The sequence below is a fragment of the Miscanthus floridulus genome, chromosome 17 (assembly GCF_019320115.1).
Source record: "Miscanthus floridulus cultivar M001 chromosome 17, ASM1932011v1, whole genome shotgun sequence".
In the NCBI taxonomy this organism is placed as follows: Eukaryota; Viridiplantae; Streptophyta; class Magnoliopsida; order Poales; family Poaceae; genus Miscanthus; species Miscanthus floridulus.
The window spans coordinates 1,323,419-1,350,412 of NC_089596.1; the positions used below are offsets into that span (position 1 = coordinate 1,323,419).

Genomic DNA, 26,994 nt, shown 5'->3' on the forward strand with positions numbered 1-26,994 from the left:
TTGTAGAGAGGTGTGGAGCCGTAGAAGACCAGCAAGTACGTCCAAGTCAAGCCAGAGGCCTAGTTCAACTTGAGTTCGAGTTTGCCTCGGCCTCTAGGACCAGCCTATATTAAAGCGGATGCCAGGACACATACGGTTTCCCATTTTCGATGATCCATATATGTATGGAAAGATAATTTCATAAATTAACTATTGGCTTTGGTTTGACATCAAAATTCGACTGGAGTCAACATGAATCATCAAAAAGTCTACGTCCAGAATTTGCTAGGGTACATCATCGTCTTTTGGTCCGTTGAGCCATGTATCGTCTTAGAGCCCATTAGGGAGTGTTCTAAGGGGTGTGCATGACCCTTAGATAATATATTGAGTCATCACCACGTATGTAACAGTTTGAGTTTTGCTTTATATCAATCTATTTTTGAACAATCATCGTCATAAGCTCTGAAACCCCAACTTCGAGTGTTTGATAATACATTTTGCAATTTGTCACTTTAATTGAATTATTTCTTTCAAGTTCTTGTTTATGTTCTTCATAGACAAGAATTAGCCTTCTTGGCGAGGTCAACCGGATTGTGACATAGTTGATAACTATAAGAGCCGTGGTGCTCAGGTTGTAGGGTTTGGGTCTTTTGATATAAAGCCGAATCGGTGTGTCGTGCTTCAACAAAATGATAGTTATCTCCACTGACAGAAGATCTGGAATCCCGTCCCCATCACAAAGCCTACAAGGCTACATACTAGATCAATAAATCCCTCCACTCTCTTTCTCCGGATTTCCCCATTAACTTGTAATACTAGCATGCATTGGTTCCTTGTTATTCACTGTTTAGCTAGTGTGCATATTCTTCCTTTTAAGGATACATATTATAGTAGGGCCATGTCAACCAGGAGCCACTAATTTGATGCTAAGACTTGCCCCTTCAATTCTACATGGTTTGATGAATTTAGATAACTTGAATATAGTGTGGAACTAGGGGCCACATTATGCTATGTTTTCTATTTGTTCAAACATAAAATCATTTTTTCTAGTAGAGATAACTTTCTGATCTTAATGAAAGGCTTGATGAGGTAAACATAAATTTGATTCTTTGCATGATACCATTCAATCCTAATACATAAGCACCTCAAACATTACATTGTTTACAAGCTCACCAAATTGGTGCTAGTTCTTCAAGAGTATCTCTCTCAACAAATTATGTGAAGAATAAAATCATAAGTAAGATGAAGGTTGGAATGATTACATGGTCTGATTCACTAAGTGTGAGTTTTTTTTTTCAAACTAACAATAAAAATTTCAGCTACTTCGAAGCTATAAAGGAGCACATAATTAAAGTTCAATTATATTTGTAGTTATATATTTGGCAAATTTTCCTTTCTTTTATGGTCATCTTAGATTTGAACAATTTATACCTTAGCTTATAGCCACCATATGTTTTTTATGTAGTCTAATGTGGAGGGATCTTTTTTTTAGAAAAACAAGACAACCAACTCTAAAATCTTAATTCCGCCATGGATTATAAGCTGGCCAAATTACTCATGTATATCATTGTGCTTAAACAAATACTCCCTTCGTCGTAAAGAAAAACTACATGTCTTATTTTTTGAGAAATCTAACTTTTAAATCTGACTAGATTTATAGACTACATTATCAACATTTATATCTTAATGTATTTATTATAAATTGTTTCACTATTAGTATAATACTATTTATTACATATCATAAATATTAACATATTTTTGTCTATATTTAATTAAAATTTTTAAAAATTTGACCCTTCGAAAAACAAGACGTGGAGTGAGTTCCAGTAACACTTGTGCGATCCTAGTGTTGGTTTGAAATCCTCATTTGGTTAATATGATGTGGAAGCTTTAGCTTGTTGCGGGTGTGTATGTTTTTTTTATCAGGTACAACTTGGACGTACGTAACCTACACACTCTATACTCATATACACGTGTACACATCTGTACATATGCAAAGAAGAGATTGGGAGGCACGTCGCCTCCGATGCGTGCGCGGAAAACGCGCAGTACCACACGTTGAGTTTGAACCTTGATGGGTAGCGTCCCACTGGACAACCTTACCACTAGACCATAGGCCCATTTGTTGCTGTTATATATGTTGTAATCTTTCTATTTTAAATTATAAGATGCTTTGATTTTTCTAGTATAATATTTTTTATATATCTAGACCGTATATCTCGGTGTATAAACAAAGTTATAATAATAAAAAAGTCAAAATATTTTATAATTTAGGATGGAGGAAGTATGTTTTATATTTTTATTATTTAAAGTAAACTTAGTTTTTTTAACAAGGTTGGACTTGTTTTAAGCCGGTGACAAGAAAGGAAAAGCCGTCCGGCCTCGTTTGCATCTTGAGAGATCTCCATGATACTCCATACAGATGCTGACAGAGCGGCAAATGGTCGTCCCAAAGACGCATCGGCATAGCACACTCCTCCGCGTCCGCGTCCGCGTCTCCCTCCCTCCAATCGCTGTCGCTGTCGCCGCAGGAACATCGGAGTTGATTCCATCGACGACCGTCGATGGACACGAGGCAGCGCCGCCGCCTCCCCCGCAATAACAAAGCGCCCGCGCCTCAGCTCCCACCCATTCTTCCTCTCTCTTGCACTCATCGCTCGTGGGGTAGCTGGCAGGCCTAGCTGATTCTTCTCGCTCATTCCGCTGATCCCTTCTTGCAGCCATGGCTGCTCCCGTCAGCGCCGTCGCCGCAGGATCGGCCACCGTCACCTACTCCCCGGCGCTCCGGGTCCAGGTCTGCATCGTCTTTCTCGGGTGTTCTCGCTGCGTTCCTGGCGTTTTTATCCTTCCCTTTAGTTACTACTGGTGCAAAGCTTGGATCTTTGATTTCGAGATGCCGGAGCTCTGCTTTCCTGTCACTGTAGGGAATGGATGCAGTGTCGTTTCGGGTATCGGCATCTTTCAATTTCCCCAGGCAAAGAGCAAACTTTCAATCAATTCGGGCGCGGCGGATTCCAAAGCGCTTTCAGGTGTCATGTTCGGTACGTATTCCTATCAGTAGCAAGCGTCTTTGTGTTGTTCCATCCATTGAACTGTGCAAATTTCACTTCACTGGGAAGCTCTTTAGATGATTTATTATCTTATAATATGCATTCGATGGTCCTGGACTTCTCCACTATGCTTAAAATGTGCCTTGAACATTGTGAAATGCTGATAATGCTCTTCCTAGACCTCTGATATGACTATTCATGCTACTCCAGTCAAACAATATACCCACTTTATATGTTCTGAACATTCCAAATGGTTTATTGGAACGATTTTTTTTTTTTTGAGAACACGACTTCACTGGTATTTCATTAAGGAGATTGGAACGAAATGCATTTTTGTTTTAAAGTTCGAAGCCACAGCCATGACTTTCACGTACCATAGGTATTGAGGATCTCAGCTATGCTTTGATGAGTCATGCCTAGCATTTTGCCATTTCTTCCTACCTTCATCGGTGTAAATAGGAAATTAAGCAGAGGAGAGGATACAAGTGTCAATGAACTTGTTTTATACGTACTCTGACTTGATACACCACTGAATAATCCTCTTTGTTGTGCAAGTTATAATATTTTACCTGAAGCACACATACCATTACGTCACGCTGTAGTACTGTACACTGTCTTCGTTCTTGCAAGTAACACAGTTTGAAGATTGTCAGTATAAAAATAATTTCGTCGTCAAATGTTGAACGACTTAATATACAACTAGAAAAATGCCACTTGATGGAAATGTTCTTGAATACTCTGATGAGAGGTTCTCTTGATTTGTACAGATTTAACTTGGGGCAATTGGGCCATTTGAAAACGCACACATATAACTATTTCACTTCAAACCAACTGTGGATTTGCTTTGAGAGAAGTTGATCGTAGATTTTCATAATGTTATTCTGCTACTGAGTACCAGCATCACCTGTGTTTCGGTTGGATGCTATGCATATATATTGTAGCAACACTTCAAAGTTACTCTAGTAACTTCAGCATGCTATTCTGATGGTAAAATGTACACCCAAATTAATGGTGCAGTTCACATCTTTATATATTTTGCTTCATGCCTGAAACTTATCACATGAAAATGTATAACCAGGGGTGGCAGTACCGCAGGAACTGCAAGTGTGGTAGGGGCAGCAAAACAGAGTAGGCTAGCGAAATACTTATGACATATTTGTGCACCATGCATTGGAACTCCTTTGCTATTGTTCATGACGGTACATGACAATTGACTTTTAATTCTTGAATAGGCTAAACAAGAAACTGTTGACAAGGTTTGTGAAATAGTGAAGAATCAGTTAGCTCTACCCGAAGACACCACTGTAATAGGAGAGACAAAGTTTGTAGACATTGGAGCTGATTCACTTGACACGGTAACTCCTTGTACTCATGTGATTCCTTACTAGTAATTGGGAGCAAAGCAATCCATTTTAATTTTAAATTTTTGTGTATTTGTATTATCGTTAAGCTACACCATTTTAATAGAACCCTTGGGAATTTGTTGCCATTGCCTCCGCTAGTGGAACTATATATGAATTGTCCCATTGGTACATTAATTTCTGAATTTGGTGTAGGTTGAAATTGTGATGGGCCTTGAGGAGGCATTCCAAATCAGCGTGGACGAATCGAGTGCTCAAGAGATCCAGACGGTGGAGGATGCTGCTGCTCTCATCGACAAGCTTATCACGGAGAAGGATGCTTAAAATGCTGTCCGGGTGGTTTTTGAGGGCCTAATAGTTCAGTTTTCTCTTATGTATGCATGCATGCCTTTTGGGATTAATAAAACAGGGAGGGAAATCATCCTATTCCCTATTTCCCTGCCGCCGAGAGATGGAAGCTGCGAGAGACCGTATCCCATTCATTCATGTAGCTGAAAAAGGTATTGGAACTTGTCGCGAAGAATTTGAAGTTTTTCACCCATATATATACAATTTCATTTCAAATCCAGGGAGTTTATGAGTTTTATCTGAAATGTTCTCCATGTATCTTTTTCCTTGCTTGAAATTAATTGTTGAATTCGCCTGAGCACCGCAAAAGTGTTTTTTTTTACAACAAGCATCTTTATATCAGCAGCAACGCTCTGCAATGATAGATACAGAGTTTAAATTTACAGACAGCAAAGCATTCATCACTGGACAGTGATGATGATGATCACTATTGGAGCATACAGGCTCAAAGATTGTAGTACTAGAACTAGAGGCAGATAAGGCCTGTCTGGCCAGAGTGTCTGCCGTAGTATTGAGTTGCCGGTTGACCTTGTAAATTTTTGATCGTCAGTCTGGGGGATTGGTTTGATCTGCATCATTAAGGAAGTGGACCAGCTGTTGGCAATCGGATAAGAATGTGGTGTTGTTGATGTTAAGACCGTCATTAACCGTAGCTGCGAGAGCTAGAGCAGCCGCCTCCGCCATTAGCACAGATGCAGCATTGGTCATGACAGCCCTGATGTAGATGGCGTGCACCGGTTGTACCTGTGTATTAAGAAAAAAATACTCCTAGACCTGCCATTCTTGGCTGCATGGATGGATGATCAGGTGTCGTAGAAGCATCAGCATAGCATCTGACGCCAGGTAGCAGGGCTGGCATTTGGATCATGTACCTGTTCGTCATTGGAATTGTGCACCTGTACATATTGAAGCTAGGTTGATTCAAAAGTGCAGAGGGGGGAGTGGAACCTGATGGTGCTTGTTCCTGGTTCGGTGGTCCAGTAAAGGCCGGCTGGTGATGTATGGATTCCTGCAGAGAGGAGGAGATGTCCTCTTGGGGCTGTCCATCAGTGCAGCTTTGTACCTGTGCATCCAGAGTTGAGTTCGCCATTGCTGCTGTGGCTAAATGCGGGTCCATGATTTCCTGGCAAATCTGAGATCATTTCGAGCTTTCCAGATATACCATAAGGTTGTCAGGATTTTTTTGTAATAAATCACTTGTGGTTGCATCTGTTATAAGAATTGAAAGGATATCTTGAACTCCATCATCTTCCATGGGCAGTGTATCACTTCTGAGCGATGGGGTAGCTGAAAACCAAACTGCACGAGCGAAATGACTGTGGAAAAATAAATGCGCATCAGTTTCAACCATACCACAGGTGGAGCAATGTTGATGAGAGGAGGAATGTGCATCAGTTTCGACGGATTAGCCTCCATGTAAAAGTCTTGATGAGAGGAGGAAGATTTTTGAGCTTCCATGTTCTGTAGAGGATTGTATAATGTATTGGCCTGTTGCTGGATGCTCCGAGTTCCTGTGAGTGGCAACCGGACCTGCATTTGAGCACTGAAAAATCTGTAAACATTTTTAGTGGTGCAGTCTCCTTTCCTGGCTGGAGTCCACCTCAGGATGTCGTGGCGCTGACTATGAACCGTAGTAACCTGTGAAATAATTTGAACAGCCTGCTGATCAAAAACATTAGAGAGGAGGTCCAGATTCCAGGTGTGAGTGTTAGGAATCCAGAGGTCAGCAACCACATTTGGAAGAGGAGAGTGGGTAACAGGAAGGAGAAGATGGTTATGAATAGAGTCCCAAATGGGACACCAAGGCGAAGACCAAATTGAGGAGTTGCCACCATGAATCTGATATGTAACATTAGTAGTTAGGTCCTTTCTGATTTGGAGGATAGAAGACCAGAAGATGGAGCGAGGGTCATCAGAATTGGTAGTCCAGAAAGAAGCGTTGGAGAAATACTTGGCTTTAAGGATAGCAGTAAGAAAAGGGTTTTTGTTGGTGGCAATGTTCCAGGCAGCCTTAGTGATAAGACTTTTATTGATCGTATAAAGGTCTCTGATGCCTAGACCACCATTCTCTTTAGGCTGACAGATATCCTCCTAAGAGCGGAAGGCAATTGGATTAGTGGGATTATCGTCCTGGATGCCAGCCCACCAGAATCTACGGATAATAGTAGTGATTTTCTCCACAGAAGATTTGGAGAAAAGGACCGTAGACATGTAATAGATTGGAATTGAGGCAAGGACAGAATTAATGTAAGTAAGCCGGCCAACGTGATTTAACACATTGGCCTTGACTGTAGTGAGCTTAGAATGGAATTTGTGGATGATAAAACCATAGGCTTTGTTCCTATCTCCGTGGCTGAAGATCATAGGATGGCCAAGGTGCGTAGTATTGGGAAGCAGATCAGAAACAAGAAAAAATGCTACGGATTTGGGACCTGGTGTTGGCGTCAACATTCTTGATTCGGCGAGGCTGGACCACGCCCGACTGTTCGGAGCAAAGGAATGTCTACCACGCAAAAAGCCAAGCTGAATCCATCGTCAACATTCTTTTCCTTCCTTTTGAATGACGTCTTAAGGCGCACGGTCCTGTCCTGTCTACCACGCAAAAAGCCAAGCTGAATCTACTCGAAAGAATCTAAATAGTACTTACTACTAGTATAAAGCTCCAACACCAACGGATTGTGCAGCAAAACAGTGGCTAAACCCAGAGAGTTTGAGTATTAGTTCCAGTTCCATCCACGAACAAAGCCTCAAAACATGCCCACACACATGCAACGGGCTAGGCTAAGCTATAGTTAGGGCAGTTTCACAATCCGGTCCGATGATCTCCAAACAGAAGGTGCTTGCAGTTTCTTCCAGCTGCTGCTACTGAGACGCCTTTTCTCGTTTCAGGAAGAAACTTTTTGCCATCTCTTCAGTCACATCACTGCAGCAGAATGGAGAAGATCAATAGGAGATGTTAAGAAACGAAAGCCATGCTAACCGCAATGTGGATGGACACATGGCGAAAGCTTTGTAAACCTGTCAGGCGCTTCCTCTTTGCTGATAAGTGAAATATTTTTTGAGGAGAGAAGTTGAATGAACTTGGCAGCATCACCCTCCTTCAATCTCTCGTAAATCTTTGTTAGGAATTCGTTGAATTCCTGTGGTTCCTGATCAAGAATGACGTCTAGTGTAAACAGAGACAAACAGACTGGCAATAGCTCCCAATTTTAAGGAGACCCAGCAAGCATGCTAATGAACTAATAGTTAGCAGGCCTGTTTTGTTCCATAGCTACTAATTTTAGCTGCTAACTATTTTAGGCCTTGTTTAGTTTCAAATTTTTTTCCTAAAAAGTGCTACAGTAGCCATCACATCGAATCTTGCGATACGTGCATGAAGCATTAAATGTAGACGGAAAAAAAAAACTAATTGCACAGTTTGGTTGGAAATCGCGAGACGAACGTTTTAAGCCTAATTAGTCCATGATTGAATACTAATTGCCAAATAAAAATGAAAGTACTACAGTAGCCAAAATCCCAAACTTCACCCAACTAAACAAGCCCTTAGCACTAGTGGATCCAATCAGACCCAACCTACCCATGTTGCATTGCCATAAATTTTATGACATTGGCTCATGTAACTATCATGTGCTCATGAAAATAAACCCCTAGAGTGCTTACCTGTTCAATAATGCAGGCCTTCCGCAGAGCAGCAAAACATTCAAGTGCCTTTTGGTAGTTACTCCCATCACGAGACTTTTGTAACAAAGCTGCCGTGTAATTCTGCATATCTTCAATAGCCTTCTGAACCCAAGTTGAGCTAGATCTCTTAGCCAGCATGGCCTCAAAATCTTGAACTGGATTTGAATCTCTGATCGCCCCAACATTCTCTGTTGGAGGATGTGTATTTTCCAGAAGTCTGTCCTTCTCTACAGAAGGCTCTTCTACAGAGTTAGCTTGATCACCTGCACCAGCATATGCCAATATGTCCTGTGTTCGTGCTTTCTTTTTCTGTAATCAATTAGACAAGTCAAATGATGTAGTTTTTCTTTTGTAAAATTGGACCAAATTCAATCAATATAACAAATATTTGCATCTAACCTTGGGGTTCTCCTTCAGCTCAAAAGCATTGCCTAAATTCTGGATTAATTGTGTTTGTTGGCCAATCACATCAGGATCAGGTTCAGTTATCCTCCTTAGAGATCTTTCAAGTGGTGGGACATTTGCATCTGGCTGCTTTGACTTGAGATCAAGGTAACTGTAAAATCTCTGAAAGGGGACAATGTACCATAATCAATGAAACAGGCAGTGCAAGTGTGCAACCCACACACTACCTCATGCACAAGACCCAATGGTATTGCAGAAATGTTTGGTTATCACATAAATTTTGAACTTTAAGTTGTTTTGTTCCATAACGCTCCATCCTCCCATACCCTTCTTGTGCCATAAAGTCCTACTGCTATGTTCTTAATTCTCTAATGTTGGTCGAACTTTTCTTTGGGGTGACAATTGGTGCAGAATGGACACAAATACAGCGATCATACTTACCATTTGACATGTAAAATTATTTCCACTTTAAGAGGGACACGGTATTTGTCAAAAGCCTACAGCAGTGCACAACTGCACATCTTGTTGATAATGTCATGATTTTTGTTGGACTAAAAAGAACAGCCACAGTATTTTTGCACTAAGTCAATGCCTTACTAAAGGCACATTAATGTAGGGATAGATGAAAATAGAATAACAAATAGGACCATGTATGCATTCCACAGGATGTTCTACCATGAAAAATAGTACCTCCAACATGGGATTTGGCGTAAACTCAGGCTTGAGGACCTCTCTTCCAGGTGGTGCTAGGTCTAACATCTTCACTAGGTTATCTGCAGCTTCTTGTTGTTCTTCAGTGGGCTGAGATGATGATGGCAGGCTGCTAAAGGATCGAAACTGAAACTCTCTGATGTCCTCAGCAAATGGGAGCACATTGAAGTAAAAGGAATCTTGCTGCAGCATATAGTAAAGAATTGATTGAGCATTCATCAAAGCTTTCAAATGTAAACGGCATAAATATGATACTTACGACATTGTTCACTGATGAAATATTTGGTGTCAATACACCAAGAGCGACATTCCCTTGACCTTGCCTCCACACACATCGCACAATAGCAACCTTGTTCATTTGATGCATTGCTCTTGCTATGGCAGAAACCGCAAGAGTTGCTTTAATGTTGCCTGGTTCAGGTATAAACAAGCAAACGTCTTTCATAAAATGGTGCCTGTTGAAGTAGAAAAAAAGGAACCATTACTTGTAAGCACACTTTACAGAACATGAAAGCATGCAGGTTACAGACTACAGAACATCAAAAAGATATTTTATGAGCAGCTTTACAAATATAATTAAAAACACACTTTACAAATAGTCCAAATTGCAAAGGATCCTCAGTAAAAATTATGAAAAGTGTACAGCTATCATGATAGTCAAAATATTAGAGCATAGTGGCAAGACTCAAAACAGCAGAAAGCTAAGAGAACTTAACTCTACTTTTTTCATAAATAAAAATATTACAATATGCACCCAAGGATAAAATTAAGTAGACAGGTTTCATCTGTTGAAATAAACCATTAACGATTCAGCTTCACTGATGCAGGCAGGACTAGGTGAGGACTGAGGAGAGGTTCTTCCTTCCCTCTTGTCTACAGTCAAGCCACATCACTCTGTATGGCTATGTTCAATTTATAGATCAACTCAGCCATCTCAGTATCTCACCACAGGTTTATGTTTGCAAGGTTTTCAAATGATTGGCCTTGAAGACACCAAACAGACATAATATGAAGGAGCTGCTGCCTGGGTCGCTTGTTGTGGGTTAATTTTCCCTAAGTTTCTGTTGAGTGCACTTTATCGCCTAGCCTCTACTCAACTAGTTTCTTTGGCCTTGTGTCTCAGTGACAGGTCATGTTAGCTGTGGAAGGCTAGTTGTTCTGGTCTAGTATTTTCCTTTCTTTTCTTTTGTGGGGGGGGCTCCCTCCTTTGTACAGTTGCTCTTTTCTCTCTTAATGAAATGGTGCAACTTCTCTTGCGTGTTCGAGAAAAAAAGAACATACAATACTTGGTCTTGCGATCTATCTAAACATACACTGTAGCAATAAGAAACGATTATTATCGCCAATGATGCATGTGGTAGTAAGAGAAGAGGCATCTCTAGCAAAAAGAAAAGGAGAGGTTTCCAGATCATTAGCTGATAGCAGAATTTAATGATCATGTCTAGCATTGATGTCAAGACTAATGATAATGCAGAAAGCACAACAACAACTACAAACCAAGCACCGAAGAACAACATTTAGAGACTCGGAAACCAAGCTAAAGGTTAAAGCATACCGTGGTACATTGGATCTATCTGTAAATCCTAGAAGCTTCACACCTTTCTCTGGCTTGAACTTGACTGCCTCCCATTCAGCAGTTGATACAGGAACAACTTGAGGACCATAAAGATACCCCTTAATCCTCTGGTCTGGTGGAACAACTTTGTCTGGTTCAACAACACTCTTGTACTCATAATCAACTTTGACTTCATGAGAGGCAAATTTATCACTTGGAGGAGCCTTGTCCGAATACTTCTTCAAAGTGGGGAATTTCTCCTCAGCTGTTTTCTTATAGACCCACACCTATTAACAAGGGCATCCATGTCAGCCATGATTGCGAGTAATATGAACATGCTAACGCAATCACCTCAAATCTAATAGTCTCAAAAAAACCTTGCAAACTGAAGCAGAAGATTTAATTTTTTATGAACCTCTGTAACTGATGGAACATCACATATAAGATATAACTGACAAACGAACTGGGCCTACCTTTATTTTAAAATTGGAGTTCACTTCCAGGTCTCCCCTGAAGACAGTAACTGGAAGCACATTTCTTGTCTTGAGAGCACCCAACAGCGATGTTGGGCTGTCAACCTGAACTACCTTAGCAACTGATCTATTTCTGAACTGATACAATAATCGGTCGTTTTCTTCCATTATAGCATTATGATGCACTCCCGGTTCTCTGAAGATAATGCACTCCAACTTGATACTGTGTTTTTTCAACATGTCTGCAATGGTGTCCACCTGTTCTTCTTTAGTCCCCTCGGGCGGATCTCTTAACAGATCCTGTGCACCGGTGATTAAACAGAGCCTCCGCTTCCCTTTGGTATTACCAAATTTCCTCATCACCATATCCAAGCCAACAACAATAGAATCCAGAACTTTGCTTTAGTAAAGGAATTTCTACGCTGAATTTGGTCAGATTCCATCAGAACAAAACAAGGCTATAATCAAAACGAAATCACAAAAACAACTTTAAACTAAATAAACCATAGATGTATAGTTCTATACATAATAATTAACACATATAAAGAAGAAGCACATGAGAAAGAAATCAGTTTGACAATCAATAGGCAGGAACCACTACATAAAGGACCAAAAAAAGTTAACTCACTGATGTCAGTAAATAAAACTAACAAAGGGCACTACAGAAAATGCAAACACTCAAAGATGGACAACCTAAGACATGCTACTTTAATTCAAACTGTCTGCATATGATTTAAGATTATCAAGCACATACATATCAAGGGCATATTAAGAAAGTGGAACTAGAGACACGGAGTTTATGTAGTGTAGCAGCACAGATACTTAGTCCCTCCAGTTCCAAATTATAGGCTGTAAAAACTATGTATCTAGGCATAGCATATATCTAGATGCATACTGCATAGCAAAATCTATGTACCTAGAAAAGACAAAACGACCTATAGTTTGGGACGAAGGGACTAGCAGTTAGTATTAGGATAAAATCAAACCCACTCCTATTTCATGGATACAATCACCAGGGGCAGATCCTAATGGAAGGTTTTGCAGAGCCTGTGCCGTCCCTTCATCTACAACTTTAATATCACGTGTGACCGTCACATGCTTATAGCCCCCAAGCTCCTTTGCAAGCTCATTGCATGTTCCTGAAAAGATCAGGGAAATGTACTCCATAAATTCTTAATTTTCAGAAACAATAAAGATAAAAATGCTGACAGTGTTTGTAACAGATGTACAAGCAATATAATTTTTAATATCGCTGTCTAACTAGAAGAAGAGTGTTCCAAAATCTCCACTGATTCTAGATGTATAGCCAAAAGAATAAAAGTGCAAACCTTTGTCATTGTTAAGCAAACACTTAGTCAATGTAACTTCGAGCAGTTTCATAATATAAGCATTCCTTGAAGTGACATCATGAAATATATTAGGAAAGATAGATTTATTGTAAACAATCCTTGCATTAGAGTGCATATAGTACCAAAAAGAAGTTGACTAATTTAATGGCAGTTGTCTCTGGAGAGCTGAGTTCGTCTTGAAATTCCTATGGGCGTGTTTGGGACCGCTTAAAATCGGATCTGCGGTCATCCCACCACGAGAATCAAGAAAATCCAGCCAAACACCCCACCAGAATCGATGATTGTTTCCACCGCTGCAGACACAGCCACTGCAAGATTGAACTAGCGCTCGTGTTTTCTGTACCATGGGGTGGAGGTCACGGTACTGATACTGCACCGCGACGTCGCTATGCCGTGGTCCCAAACACGCCCTATATCATGTTGATTCCTATGGAACTGAAGTAATTGTCTCAACACATGATTAAAGTGCACAAAATAGTTTTACTGTTTTTCATTGAACACAGTTTTATTCTGTTTGATCAAATTTATCTCAAAACACCCTGCTTTCATGCCTTCTCTTTGTAATGAAAAGGGAGGGTTCCCAATCAGAGAATGTAAAAAAATCGTATCTAAATTCGTTCTGAATGGTTACAAAGTGCTTACAAGATGACAAACAGTTCGAACCTCTTCAAACAAACAAGAAAAAAAAGGCTCAGCCAATAGTTTCCAAAATCTAATAGAAAATCAACAAATCAATACAATTTGAGGTACAAATAGAAACAGTTGATGCAACTATAAATAACTAACCTTTAGTTCCAAAGAGGACAATGCCGACTTCATCGCTCCTGTTATAAACTAGCTGCAGAAGTAGCTATCAATCTGAGATGGTTTGCTCGGAAAACTATATGCAGTAGCACTAATTGAGGAAGCTCGATGATGCATGAAAGAACATGTGCTTGCCTTCTTATGCACAAGAGTCAAGCATATGTTCTTGACCTCTTGCAGCACCCCATGCATCGAAGGCCCAACATCCAACAGCAAAATCACCACTTCCTATGAAATAATTACATGATTAGCAAAAGCACAGGCATTGCTAAGAGAAGAAATGATAAGCCCATTTCACGCTTTTTCTGAAAAAAAAAGGAAGTTATAGGAATGTCCCAACAAGAGAACAAGGGCTCATTTAGTCATTTGTTCATCCAAATTCCCCCCCTGCGTAGAATGTGCATAAAAACTCATAAAGCTAAGACAGATACGAAGGAACAATTTCACATCTCTTTACATCATATAACACGTATGTTATGCAGACCAGCAGAGCATGAGGTGGTCGTTTTTTACACATTAAAATAAAAAATCACTAGTTGAACTCACAGCAGCAGTGGGGGAATCAATCATGTATGCAGTGCAAAACAGAGAACATATTTTTATGACACAAATTCAGACAAGCTAGTAACTCGGAGCAACTGAAATGTACAGTCCAGATCACCAACCAGAGAACTTAACTTACAGGACCAGATTCTAATGGCTTTAGAAACATAAGTACGTTTTTCCCGCTTGATCAAACCCTAGCATAGGCGAGGGACAAATCGCGCCTTTTTTTTTTAAAGCCAAATGTGTGGTGCATTATTGAGAAGGCGCGATTGGTCGAAACAGGGAAATACATTCTATGCGCAAGCAATGGAGATAAGACGAGAACGCACCCTGTTGCGGGCCATGGCGAACGTAGTGGACGGGGACTTGCCGCGCGGCAGAGCCGAAGAGGGTTTATTGTGCCTCCATGAAAACCTGAAAACCCGCTCGAAGCCTGGGGTAAGCTGCAGGAGCTGACTGACGGTAGGGTGGTCAACTCAACCAAGGGGCGGGGCGAGGTGGCCGGGTGGGGATGGGGTAGGGGGACTGGGGGAGCCGGGGAGGAGCAGCCCCTAGCGAGACGAGGAGTTGAGGACGGAGGCGGCGAGGAGGGGGGACAAGAGGAGAGAAGACAGGAAGAGGCGGCGGTGTGCAGAGGAAGGAACGAAAAGGAAAGGAAGAGAGTGGTCCGGGCCGTTCCGGCCCAAAACGATTAGTTAATAGCCCAGCAGGGAAGCCCAAACTCGTCGCCGTCGCCTTCTTCCTCCTTCCGTTCCTCAGCTTCTGCTTCGCACCCAACACAAGGAGACAGACCCCCAACACCGTCGACGAAGAGGAGGCCGGAGAGAGGATGATACTGGCCGTGCTCTTCGCCAACTCCGACGGGAACATCCTCATCGAGCGGTACTTCCCCACCTCACCCTCCTCTCACTCCGCAGAGATCTCATCTCGATCTCGCCCCCCTTGACGAGATCTACCGTCTCCCTAACGCAGATTCCATGGGGTTCCCGCGGAGGAGAGGCTCCACTGGCGCTCCTTCCTGGTGAAGCTCGGATCCGAGAACCTCAAGGGATCCAAGAACGAGGAGCTCCACGTTGCCTCCCACAAGTAGGTTTCATCATCATCTCCCCACACACCAAATTTACTTTTTTCTTCATTCTTATTATTATGCTCGTGACCCTTTTGGTTTTATATAGGAATCAACCCATCTCTGATGGGAATTAGCTTCAGAAAAAAAAACTATGGTATTGTTATCAACGGGTTCCTTTAAACATTTTATTTACTGTCATAATAAATTGATTAAACCAAGCATGAAAGATGTTCACAAGTCCTGGCTTATCAGCTGTGGTACGAGTTAACCATATGCTAGTAGAGGGCTAGAGGCATTTGGTCTTAAGTACATGTATCCCTTCCTGAGTCCCGGTCTTATGGTTGTTACTGAATAATGCTTGTCCTCTCAACCAAAACATTAGACTGTTGCTCCATCACTGTTAATCCTCGATGCTACCCCAGGTCCGTGTCTATTGTTTATACCACGATGGGGGACGTCTGCCTGTACATTGTTGGCAAGGATGAATATGATGAACTTGCTTGTAAGTCACAATTTTCTGATAATCTTTGGTCTTCCTCCATTTCAAATCTTTGCCATCTTACATTGTTTTTAACTTAAACTGCCTTCTACCCTTTTAGTGGCCGAGGTGATTTTTGCAATTACATCAGCAGTCAAGGATGTTTGTGGAAAACCTCCTACTGAGCGCCTCTTCCTTGACAAATACGGGAGGATCTGCTTGTGCCTCGATGAGATTGTTTGGCAGGTAGATCTTCGACTCATTTTTCTGCCTCATGGACATTTCTTTGTGCCTGTAATCTGGATACAATATAATGCTTAGCATATCAGCTGGATGTTCCAATGTCTGCCATGTTCTGTTTTCCAAGCCAAATGTCAGTTGTGATCCTATGCAACAATGGTCTGCCTCATGATTATCAAACTTTTGTATGCAACTAAAAGAATTGTGCTATATAAATATGTTGTGACGTGTTACCTACAGTAAAAGAATTGTACTTTATCTGACTAATTGTGTTCATCATTTGTGCAGGGTTTGCTCGAAAACACGGAGAAAGACAGAGTGCGGAGGTTGATTAGACTAAAGCCCCCTGTTGAGCCATGATTTGCATGTAAAGCATATATGTTTTGTGTCACTGTAATCCAGATCCAATCTCATTTACATTCGTAGGCAATTTATCAGAGTTTCCATCTGCGCTTTGTATCTACAAGATCATCTTCGCTCATTTGAGGATTGCGTGCGTGACATCAGAAATAGTGTATCATCTGTGAATTGCTGTGTTGATGACTGAGTGATACTGCTTTGTATTTTCTGCTACTCCCGCAGATGCTCCCAGGGTATGCATACCCCTTTTATAGCTGATATGGGATTTTTTTTTATATATAATTGAGATGAGTTTATCCTGAGAAATAAGTGGGTAGCCAGCATGCATATATCATCCTAATTCCTAACCTAGAATTTGCACTTTGTTTGCAATTTTCAATGTGGAACCATGCCCTCGAACATTGTGTTTCAAATTTCAATGCATCGACTATTATTTCAAGGCATGTGTGGCTCCCTGAAGTCAACATAATTATGCACCTGATCGCTTAGATCGTATCAGCCATGATATAGTATTTTTCTTTCACAACAAAATAGCATCAGTCGACTTATAAACCACAGAAACGATCAAGCGATCATGGTGCCGGAGGGTGCCGGTAGGTAAATTTTCAGTGCATCACCTATACTTTTATTATTGGTTTAATGACCCATCTTCTATCTTTGTGCAAAACTGCTGCAGTTGGAAAGCTACACAGTCCTGGCGCTCCCTGTGTAAACTTGTTCTGTAGATAAGAAGAGACCAACCAAAACTAAACCCCATTACCAATTCTCTATAGTAAAAAGAAAAATGTCACAAATCTTATGGAGTCAAATAAAAATTCTGTAGTCAATTCCAACTTCCAAGGTAGTATATTAGTAGTAGCCAAATCGGTACATTGTGTGTGAGGAGGAAAAACAAATCCAAAGATTATACGGTTCCTCCACCACGATAATGGTATTTAAGAAGTGGCATTTAAATTTCAGAAACAAAACCAGCAGTGTCAGCCTGGCAATCAGCCAATGTTTCAAGAGCGGCTACGTGCTACTGCTAACTTTGTAATCTATGGAAGAGTTGAAGTTCCTTATGCGTTTCAGACTTCGAATTCTCTTCCTACAAACTAGTACATGTCCACAAATGCATGATCAACCGGTTTGCTCATTCAGCACTCCATTGAAAATTGGAGCATTATGCAGTTACAACCACTGCGCCTATATTCAGTCATCCAGCAACGACTGCTGGCGAACTGCTCGTCTGCAACCATGAGACCAGATCATCCCTTGAACTGATGAAGCTGCCGGCTTGAGATTCACTCGGACAGAATGGCACTGCCATTTGCTCCAGATGAGCGGCGAAAGCACTTGCCAGCCCCTGCGCAAACTTGTGGGTGCTGGATCCAGTGTAAACGCTGAAGGACTCTGGCAAAGCCTTGTGCTGCACCCAGCGCTCCGAGACAGTCTGCATCCAATCATCGAACGCTGTCTTAGCCGCACCAACCGAGAGCGATCGCAGGTCCAGCGACCACTCCTCATCCTTTCTGCTTTGAACCTTGGAATATAAACCGTAGGTCTGAGCAAGATGGAAGACTTCTCTTGCTCTCTGAGGAGGGAAGCCATGGTTGTGGCATACATCGATCAAACAGTTGCAGTAAGGGCGGCGTACTTCAGGGGCCGCAGCGTTCAACACGCTCTTCAGCTCCTTTGTGATATCGTCAGCACCAACCCGGGCATCACCGAGCACTCTGATCAGCTTGACCAGGTTCTGATTGACCTTTTCCAGTGAAGAAAGCACCATTTCCATCTCCTCCCCGCTGCTAAGAGCGATGACAGAGAGCAAGCACCCACAGAGCCGATCATCGGGCTTGAGACCCTTCTCCAGCCCGACCTCAAGCACCTCCACGGCTTGCTGTATCCTCTGTGCCTTCCCGAGGCATTGGATGACAATGGTGTAGCTCATTATGTTGGGCTCTATCCCGCCCTTCAGCATTTCCCCAAACAGCTGGAGCGCGTGGTCTGTGTCCCCGTTGCTCCCGTATATGTTGATCATGGCCGTGTAGCTCCACTTGTCCGGCTTTGGTACGTCGCGGCATTCCGGATCCTTCATCTCGTTGAAGAGCTGCTCAGCCTCGGCCACGAGCCCCACGTCGGCGCACATGCTCAGCAGCGTGTTGCAGAGGATGTTATCGGCAGGCAGCTTCAGCTCCCTCATCTTGTTCCAGAGCTGGAGCGCGTCGCGGCCCCAGCGCGCCCTGCCGTAGATCTTGGCGAGCGCGGTGAGCGTGCGCGCATTGGGGTCGACGCCCTGGACGACCATTTCCTCGAACAGGTTGCGCGCGAGGCCCGGCTTGCCGGTCTTGCCCAGCGCCTCGAGCAGCGCGTTGTAGACGAAGATGTTGGGCTTGATGCCGACCACCCTCATCTCCTTGAAGACGAACTGGATGCCCTCGTAGTCGCCGGCCTCCCCGAACATCTTGGCGAGGACTGCGAAGGCGACGTGGTCGGGCTTCCAGCCGCTGCCCCTGGCGCGGTCGAAGAGCGCAAGCACCTCCTCCTTCATTCCGAGCTGCGCGTAGACGTCGAGCACGGCGGAGTAGGTGACCTCGTCGGGGAGGACGCCGTCGGCGGCGTACATGCGCTCGAACCACTCGACGGCCTTGGAGAACTGGCGGCAGCGGCGGGCGGCGGTGATGAGCGTGGAGTAGGTGATGTTGTCGAGGGGCACGCCCGCGTCGAGCATGTCGAGCGCGAGGCGCTCGGCGTGCGGCCACTGGCGCGCGGCGCGGAGCGACTTGAGGGCGACGTTGAAGAAGATGGTGTCGAGCTGGAAGGCGCCGGCGGGGAGCGCGCGCAGCCAAGCGAGGAGGGAGAGCGTCTTACGCCACGACGGGTGGAGGTAGTTGAGGAGGAGGAGCGCGTCGGAGGGGGACGGCGCCGCGCCCTGCCCCTGCCCCTGCTGCAGGAAGAAGGCGTCGAGGGTGCCCGCGAGGTCGGCGTCCTCGGGCAGGGCGCGGAGGGCGCGCAGGAGCGGCTGCAGCGGCGCGGAGGAAGTGTTCGCGGAAGGGGAGCGGCGGCGGTGGCGGCTGAGCGAGAGCACGCTAGGCTTGGGCCTGGTGGGGTTCACCCAGGTTGGCTCCGGGGTGGGGCGGTCCGCGATCGGAGTGGGCTTGTCGTGGAGGAGCGTGCGGGAGAGCGGCTCCAACTGCTCGGAGAGGGAGGGCGATGCTGAGCCGGCCGCGGTGGCGGTGGAGGAGCAGAGGATGGTAGCGGCGGGCTTCGGCTTGGTCTTGGGGTGCTGGTAGCGGCTCCGGCTCCGCGGCGGAGAGAGGAAGAGGAATGCGGAGGCGGAGGCCGATGCCGCGATTGGTGGTGCCGGCAGTGGCGCCATGGCCGGCGCGGGACGAATGGATCGAGGAGGAGTGGAGGAGGATTGGGGAGAAGGGAACAGCACAATCCACTTCTGAAAATATATCCGACACAAATATCTTGTAATAACTGCCTGTATGACCCTGATATTTGGCCCATAGTTGTTTCAGGCCCAAGTAAACTGAGAGAAAAATAAACTGAAAGAACAAGTCCCTTCAAATCGAAACATGTTCATTGTTTAATTACTTGACCAACATGTTTAGAGCAATCTTCTCTCGCACAGATCATACAAAACAACAAGAAGAAACGACGACAAGAACACAAATTTGCATATACTATGCATTGCAGCAGGCTCGATAGTTTAAAAGTTCAGAAATGTTGTCACTGCTGTTCAGGGATTGATCTTCATGGCGTCCATGATGTTCTTGCCCTCGAGCTTACAAGACAGCAGCAGCCGGACGTAGTCCTCGACGCCTATGGTTTTGTACCTCGGCGGCTCGCCGTGGCACCCCGACCCGGTCCCGACCATCGTCTCCTCCAGTGGCGCGTACGTGCCGCCGAACTTGGCGGAGTGGAAGGCGGCGATGGACACCCGGTCATGGGTGGGGCTGACCACCGCCCGGTGCTCGATGCTCTTGTACCTCCCGTTGGTGAGCACCTCGACGAGGTCGCCGACGTTGGCCACCAGCGCCCCCGGGATGGGGTCGACGCTGACCCACGCGCCGTGCCGCCGGATCTGCAGCCCCGGGACGGCGCTGACCTGGAGCAGGAGAGTGAGCCCGACGGCGTCGGAGTGCGGCGACAGGCCCAACACCCTGCCGTGCGCGCCCCCCGGGCACGCCGGGTAGTAGTTGATCCGCACGGACTGTGAGTCGGCGAGCCTCGTCACCTTCCGGGCGTCCGCCACGCCCAGGTTGGCCGCCATGGCCGCCAGCAGGCGGGTGGCGACGCGCTGCACCTCGGCGGAGTAGCGGTCCAGCGAGTCCCCGAACGTGGCGGGGCGCGCCGGCCAGAAGCGCGGGGCCCGGTACTCGGGCGGCTGCGTGAAGAGGAAGAGCATGTCGGCCCAGTCCAGCTTCTGGTCGTCGGAGACGACGAAGGCCTGCCCGTACCCCTCGATCCCGCCGGGCTCCTGCGCCACCGCGCGCTTCTCGGCCAGCGGGAGGCGGGAGAAGGCCTGCAGGTTCGCCTTGACGTCGGCGATCACCGCGTCGGGGACCCCGTGGTTGAGCACCTGGAAGAAGCCCCAGTCCTCGCAGGCGGCCTTCAGCTTTGCGGCCTCCTCGTCCCCGTGCGACGGGTCCAGGAGCCTCGCGAGGTCCACCACCGGCACCGAGGCGCCCGCGTCGCCGTTGGCGTTGGCGTCGACGTCGACGTCGTCGCGGAGGTAGCGGTCGAGCACGGGCGGCGTGAGCTCGTCGGCGGGGCGCGCGGCCAGGTCTTGCACGTTGGGCACCGGTCGCGAGCCGCCCAGGCTCTGCGGCTTGGAGTCCATGGTAGTTGGTGACTGGCAGGCAGAGGCAGGTGCCATTTTATTTTGTCCTGGCCAGTCTCCATCATCCAGTTTGGTGGCCGGCTGTTTTACTAGTACATCTCTGTTCGCATCGCTGAAAAAATACATCGAAACATTGTTGCAACTAATTTACGATAGGAGAAAATATAAGAGAAGCGGCCACTGTATATGGCTAGTGCAAAGTCCATTGTCTATGGCCTCCATTTGTCTTCAAATTATTTATCTGAGAGATGGACTAAGTATTAGGTAGCAGTTTTTTTAAAAGGAAAAAGGACAGAACCCTATCATTCAAGCACCTTGAAGGCCTTGTTTGGATCAAAGGAATTTCAAAGGAAATTCATAGGAATCCATTCCTTTGGAAATGTTTCCACAAATGCTGTTTGGAATGAAGGAAACTTCAACAGTAAAACAAAGGAAAGTTTCCTACCTCCATTCGTTTCACGGGAAACAAAACATCCAGTCCAAACCAATGGATTCACGAAGACCGAGACAGCAAGAGAGGAGAAACAAAAAAATAATGTTACTTTCTGCGTTTTTCCTGTGTTATGGATTCCTGCGTTCCAAACACCTCTTCTAGTTATTTCCCACGTTTTTCCTTTCATCTGTTTTACCACTACACACTCACTCTATTCCTGTGTTTTTTTTTATTCCCGTGTTTTTGATTCCTGCGTTCCAAACAGGCCCTGAGCGTTGATGTCGAACCGTGCAATCGAACATAAGCCTCCGGCGGTGTGTGCATTGACTTCTGCACCCGAATATATATTTTAAAATCACCTTTATCTGAGTGGCGATGCAGACGTGACCAAATCACGAACGTTTACCCGATTATAGTTGGGCCAACGATCGGACAGCCTCTGCAACTTTTATTTTAGGAATAATCAAATTCTACCACTTTTCTTATTTGGCAGACAGATGTTTTATTTTATTTTTGCACGTGCAAACACGCCGGTCTCGTTTTCTTTTCACGTGCATGAACCTGTCGTTCTCTTTCCTCTTGCGCATAACTTACACAAATTAAGTTATACAACGTAACTTCGAAAGAATAAGTTAAGCATGCTAAGTTATAGAACATTCTCTTTAGGTTTTATCAGCATTTTTCTTTTCGTTTTAGAAACTAAACATTCAGGAATATGAAAAAAGGGTTTAAAAAAGGATGGGGGGAATAAAAGTAACTTTTACACCATAGACTACACAACAAAATCCCATGAGATGATGCAAACTTCAATAACAAGTTACAAAATGGATTTGCATAGCTTGTACAACTATGATATTCATCATCTGAGTCTTCAATTGCAAGATCTGTAAAATATTTAATATTTAAAAATCATAAATACAAAAAGAACAACGTTCTCAACAAAGAAACACATAGCTTAATAGCAGAAACTAACATGATAATCTAACATTGGGTGATAAATTTGAAACTAAGTACAGTAAGTTGATCATACATAACTCTATACAATAAGTTAATCAAATAAGTTAAGTTACATACACATAAAAAGATAGGTTAGGTACATAACTCTAGACAATAAGTCAATCAAATAAGTTAAGTAGCATACACATGAGAACACAAGTTAAATACATAACTCTGTACCATAAGTTAATCAAATAAGTTAACTAGCATACACATAAAAAGAAAGTTAGGTACATAGCTTTTTAGACTTAGTTAAACAACTAAGTTGGCTAGCATGAAAATCATACAAGTTGTACCTTACTGGTCCAGAATTTGAAAGTTTTATAACCTTTTTGTTTAAAAAGATGAAAATATAACCATTCCTTCAAGGGGCAATTGTCTATCGGACACTGAAAATGGAGGTCGTTGGCTGGCGGACACCCAAAATTAAGCCATTTGCTGGAAGACACTCTCGTTATTGATAATTATGCTGCTGGACACCGCGCCTCATATTTTATTAATTTCCACCTACTAAGGAGAGAGGAAGATAGGGAAATGTCATTCTTACCCTTGTCTCTTTCTTCTTCCTCTCTATCTTTCTTTTTTTCCTATGCGGCATCGCGAGTAGGTTTGGCCCGTGCGAGCCTCCCGTTGCGCCGCCTCATCTAGTCCCGGTGCACGCTCAACGTCGCCGACGACGTCGACCACGTCCACACACCCAAGCCCCGACTGCGCCGCCGTCGTCGCGCTGGTCTCGCGGGTCCACGCCACCGCCGAAGCTACCACCGGGTCATCGGCGCCACAGTCGCAGCTCCTCACCACGTTGCGCGAGCTCAGGGACGTGGCGGACTGTGAGAGACCTAGCTTCTGCTCTCCTACGCCCTCACGGTGGTGGGGAGGCCGCGCCGCCGCCATGGTGATGGAGGCCACGCTCCCACGTCAATGTGCGCCCGCCCGCGCCCCACGAGGTGGTGGGGGAGGCCGTATCCCGCCGTCCTCTGGATCCTGAGCCCGCCCACATCCTGAGCGTGGGGTGAGCGCGGCCGGGTTGGGGGCGAGTGCGGCCTCGATGGGGGCGGGCGTGACCTTGTCGGGGGCGTGGCCATGGCGGACGACGGCCATGACCGGGGGCGGGCGCGGCCTCGCCGAGGGCTCACGGCGTTGCTAGGACGGGCGCGTGGCCTCGCCGGGCACGAATGGCGCGTGTAACACCCCGGTGTTATGCCTGCATTTAGGCACTGCAAATCATATATATCATGCATCATCAAGCATCCTAATCATACATGCCTAACCATGTAAATAACAACTGAAACACTGCTTCGAAACATATGAAACATGTTGTGAAACCTGAATGTTGCATACCTTTGTTAGAATTGTTTTGCCCTGATTTTGTTTGCTCGGTTAGTAAAACATGTTTGGCTATCATGGTAAATCATCTAGAAATGTTTAGTTCAATTTTTGGAGCAAGGTTTGTATTCAAATTAATTCAAAATTTGGCTTCAAAAATAAATTCCCAAAAATTAGGGTTTTGAGTTAAACATGGACTTTGATTTTTCAATTCAAAATCTAGAAAGAATTTGGCTTTGGTCATAAAAGCAAAGTTGTAGAGAATTAAATTCTAATCAACTTTCATTTTTGGTACATTTTCAACAGATGTCATTTTTTTGCTCAAAATAATATTTGAAAGCTGGCATTTAAAAATTTCTTGAAAATATAAATAGAAAAGGGCTTTTTCTCCTTCGTGGGCCGCCGCTCAGCTTCCCGGCCCACGGCCGAAGCCGGCCTGGCCCGCGTCCCCGCCTGACGCGCGTTTCACCCTGGCTAGCTGCGCTTCGCCGGTCCAGGCCCACGCCGCGGCCGCTCCCGCGCGCAGCCGCGCCCGCCTTCCCCGCATACACCGGCGGCGAGGGGCGGTGCCTGCTCCGACCAGCCGCGCCCCGCCTTCAAAACGGTCCGAGCACGCGCACGCAACCCCACTCCGCCACTCCACTTCGCCTGCCTCCCTGCCTCTTGCCCCGCAGTAGCAGCAGCCGCGCCCGAGCTACCGAGCTCGCCGACGCGCTCCGCCGACGTCGAGCTCCCGCACCACCGCGCCATCCCACGATTCATGCCGCCCGCAGTTCCACCTCGTCGACCTCCATCGTTTGCGCTCGCCAGAGGCTGCCGTCGTCGAGGTGAGGGCCGAACCTGGCGCCTCCTTCCTCTCCAGCGAGCATGCCGCCGTGGCCGCGTGGACCCCCACGTCGTCGGGCCAGCGCCGTTGTGTTAGTCAATGCGGCTCCGCGCGTTGAGCACGCTGGCACCCCCCCGCACCACGGAAGGGCTCGCCGCCGGTGAGCACCGGCCGGCGGAGCACCTCCCCTGCCACTGGGTCGCTGACCCACGGGGCCCAGCCGCAGTGGCTGGCGAAGGCCCCGGGTGGCTGGCCAGTGGGCCGGTTGACCCGCTAGGTCCCACCTATCTGTCTCTCTAGCACGGGTTTTGGGTGGATAACCGGGTGGATCTAGCAGATTTGAGCATGAAGTTTAAAAGGATTTCAAAAATGATTTTTCAGAATTCTATTTAAATGCTTTAGAAAATATTTATGTACTCCTTTTAGCTCCAAATCTGTTGAAATAAATTTTGCTAGGTTCCTTATCACCAGATCTACTTGGGAAAATTATTGCATGTCATTTTTGGGATACTTTTCTGTAGAACTTTATTTAATCATGTATATTGCTGATAACTTAAAAAATGTGTAGAAAAATCTATAGGCTTCAGAAAAATATGATTCCAAGTTTGTTAATCTTCTTATGTAATGTACTTTCTAGGAAAAATATGTGTCATGCTTGTGCTGTAGAAAATTTTTGAGGTGTAGTTCAAGTGCCTTTAATGGCTGATTTTTGTTATTTTAGCTAGAGAGCAAACTTTGTATAAAACATGCATGTGATAATTTTTGTACAGTAGTTGTATGCTATGAAGAACATAGAAAAAATACTAACTCTGTTGTTTGACACTTTTCACAGTACAAAGTATTTTCATGTTCATAATCATGCCATAGCTTGTTATTTTTGTGTAGGCTAACCCACTCATTCAAACACCATGAAAATCTGATGGTAGACTACTTAGGATAGTAATGTGCTATGGTAATTTTCTAAGATTTTTCTAAGTAATAAAAATAGAGGTTGCTATTCAAACCTATTATTAATTAGGGTTTAATTAAGGGTTGCTTTATGTGTGTTTAAGAAATTAGTAAAGCTTTGGTGTATCTTTGAAGCATTTAATAAGATGTGTTGATTTAGTATATTAGTAGTAGAAGAGAATGCAGTAGATGACATGTGCTTGTAGTATATTTTCTTGGATGATGTTGACTACCTTGCATTCAAGCATATCCCTTGTATTCATCTCATCCGATGCACCGATTGCATAAGCACTTACGCACATTGCATCATACAGGATCGCAAACCGAGAACCCAGTCGTCATACCCGAGGAGTCTGAGGAGCAGCTCGAGGTGCAGCCGCAGGAAGTGCCCGAAGCCGACGAGGAGGACGTTGAGGAACTTCCGGAGTGCCCCGATCACCGTCCAAGCTCCTTCGAGAGAGGCAAGCCCCGGAGCATTTTCTCCTAGTTTGCGATTATTAATTCAATGCTTTACTTTAATTGATGCATTATGTTCAGGAGTTGTTTGCAACCGTTGCCTCATTATACCTTATTTACCTTTGTTATACTATATCCTTGTTACCGTGGTAACCGCAGTCGAGTCAATGCTTAGCTGGCTTAGACTGGTAGAAGTCGGGTGATTTCCTGTCACCTGCGAGCTATAGGTGGTTACCTGGATCTGCTTGGATGACTATGAAGTCATGGTATAACTAAGTGTTAAATGAAGTTGAGACCGGACAGAGACTTGCAGAGTTTTGGACTATAGTGCTTTTCCGTCTGTGTCGATTAAGGACCGACCATTGTTAGGCCTCGAGTCATGTTGAACGCATGCCTTATATTTAGCTGGCCGGATAAAGTACCTTCCGACCGCAAAGCTGGGAATTATTCGGGCCGAGTAGATTGCCCGCAGCGCACTATGCCGGAGCAGGTGTGGTAGGACACGGGGGCGAGATGATAAGACCAAAGTGCAGTCGGTCGGCCCTCGGGTACATGTGGTTCCTAACAAACTCGAGATTCCTGGATAGTTGACTCGGTGATCAATATCTCACTTTAGCGGGTGGGTGAGGTTTGTGTAAGGAATAAATCACCAGCTGGTTAGGAATCGATTCGAATCGCCATCGCTCTTGGACAGTGAGCACTTGACTTGAGTGACTTCATCGTAGTAAATGTTTATGGAACACTTGGACAGTTATAATGAATATGACCA

General features: G+C 45.0%; 5 protein-coding genes across 7 annotated transcripts; 2 read left to right on the plus strand and 3 right to left on the minus strand.

The window, feature by feature from the left end:
* Positions 1-2,395: 2,395 nt before the first annotated feature.
* LOC136517238 (acyl carrier protein 3, chloroplastic-like) lies at positions 2,396-4,953 on the plus strand. The gene is made up of 4 exons (XM_066510769.1): positions 2,396-2,773; positions 2,904-3,020; positions 4,262-4,384; positions 4,586-4,953. The coding sequence occupies exons 1-4, from the start codon at positions 2,702-2,704 to the stop codon at positions 4,712-4,714; spliced, it is 441 nt and encodes a 146-aa protein (XP_066366866.1). The 5' UTR covers positions 2,396-2,701; the 3' UTR covers positions 4,715-4,953.
* Positions 4,954-7,428: 2,475 nt separating this feature from the next.
* LOC136516341 (ATP-dependent DNA helicase 2 subunit KU80-like) lies at positions 7,429-14,838 on the minus strand. Of its 3 annotated transcripts, none has more exons than XM_066509714.1 (12): positions 14,592-14,838; positions 13,852-13,944; positions 13,699-13,750; positions 12,571-12,702; positions 11,564-11,958; positions 11,091-11,377; positions 9,795-9,990; positions 9,515-9,661; positions 8,819-8,986; positions 8,399-8,728; positions 7,757-7,887; positions 7,429-7,661 (listed from the first exon to the last, which is right to left on the minus strand). In XM_066509714.1, exons 1-12 carry the CDS (start codon positions 14,604-14,606, stop codon positions 7,601-7,603), a joined length of 2,007 nt encoding a protein of 668 aa, XP_066365811.1. In that variant the 5' UTR covers positions 14,607-14,838; the 3' UTR covers positions 7,429-7,600. The 3 variants fall into 3 exon arrangements, with proteins under 3 accessions (XP_066365811.1, XP_066365810.1, XP_066365809.1); XM_066509713.1 differs by having other exon boundaries at positions 7,757-7,878; positions 9,515-9,718; XM_066509712.1 differs by having other exon boundaries at positions 9,515-9,718.
* Positions 14,839-14,946: 108 nt separating this feature from the next.
* On the plus strand, positions 14,947-16,612 carry LOC136516343 (uncharacterized). Its single transcript, XM_066509715.1, has 5 exons — positions 14,947-15,144; positions 15,235-15,348; positions 15,754-15,833; positions 15,931-16,055; positions 16,338-16,612. The coding sequence occupies exons 1-5, from the start codon at positions 15,092-15,094 to the stop codon at positions 16,407-16,409; spliced, it is 444 nt and encodes a 147-aa protein (XP_066365812.1). The 5' UTR covers positions 14,947-15,091; the 3' UTR covers positions 16,410-16,612.
* A 612-nt stretch (positions 16,613-17,224) lies between these two features.
* Positions 17,225-19,854, minus strand: LOC136516771 (pentatricopeptide repeat-containing protein At5g46580, chloroplastic-like). Its single transcript, XM_066510254.1, has one exon. It carries the CDS (start codon positions 19,765-19,767, stop codon positions 17,605-17,607), a length of 2,163 nt encoding a protein of 720 aa, XP_066366351.1. The 5' UTR covers positions 19,768-19,854; the 3' UTR covers positions 17,225-17,604.
* A 131-nt stretch (positions 19,855-19,985) lies between these two features.
* On the minus strand, positions 19,986-21,257 carry LOC136516773 (S-norcoclaurine synthase 1-like). The gene has a single exon (XM_066510255.1). It carries the CDS (start codon positions 21,238-21,240, stop codon positions 20,137-20,139), a length of 1,104 nt encoding a protein of 367 aa, XP_066366352.1. The 5' UTR covers positions 21,241-21,257; the 3' UTR covers positions 19,986-20,136.
* Between the last annotated feature and the right edge of the window lie 5,737 nt (positions 21,258-26,994).

Coding starts and splice junctions, on each gene's coding strand:
- LOC136516773 (XM_066510255.1), bottom strand. CDS start 21,240: ATGGACTCCAAGCCGCAGAGCCTGGGCGGCTCGCGACCGGTGCCCAAC.
- LOC136516343 (XM_066509715.1), top strand. CDS start 15,092: ATGATACTGGCCGTGCTCTTCGCCAACTCCGACGGGAACATCCTCATC. Junction 15,349..15,753: donor CTCCACGTTGCCTCCCACAA/GTAGGTTTCATC, acceptor ATGCTACCCCAG/GTCCGTGTCTATTGTTTATA. Junction 15,834..15,930: donor TGAATATGATGAACTTGCTT/GTAAGTCACAAT, acceptor CTACCCTTTTAG/TGGCCGAGGTGATTTTTGCA.
- LOC136517238 (XM_066510769.1), top strand. CDS start 2,702: ATGGCTGCTCCCGTCAGCGCCGTCGCCGCAGGATCGGCCACCGTCACC. Junction 2,774..2,903: donor CCCCGGCGCTCCGGGTCCAG/GTCTGCATCGTC, acceptor CTGTCACTGTAG/GGAATGGATGCAGTGTCGTT. Junction 4,385..4,585: donor GAGCTGATTCACTTGACACG/GTAACTCCTTGT, acceptor AATTTGGTGTAG/GTTGAAATTGTGATGGGCCT.
- LOC136516341 (XM_066509712.1), bottom strand. Junction 11,959..12,570: donor AGGATCTGCCCCTGGTGATT/GTATCCATGAAA, acceptor ACTAAAGCAAAG/TTCTGGATTCTATTGTTGTT. Junction 8,729..8,818: donor AGCTGAAGGAGAACCCCAAG/GTTAGATGCAAA, acceptor AATTGATTACAG/AAAAAGAAAGCACGAACACA.
- LOC136516771 (XM_066510254.1), bottom strand. CDS start 19,767: ATGGCGCCACTGCCGGCACCACCAATCGCGGCATCGGCCTCCGCCTCC.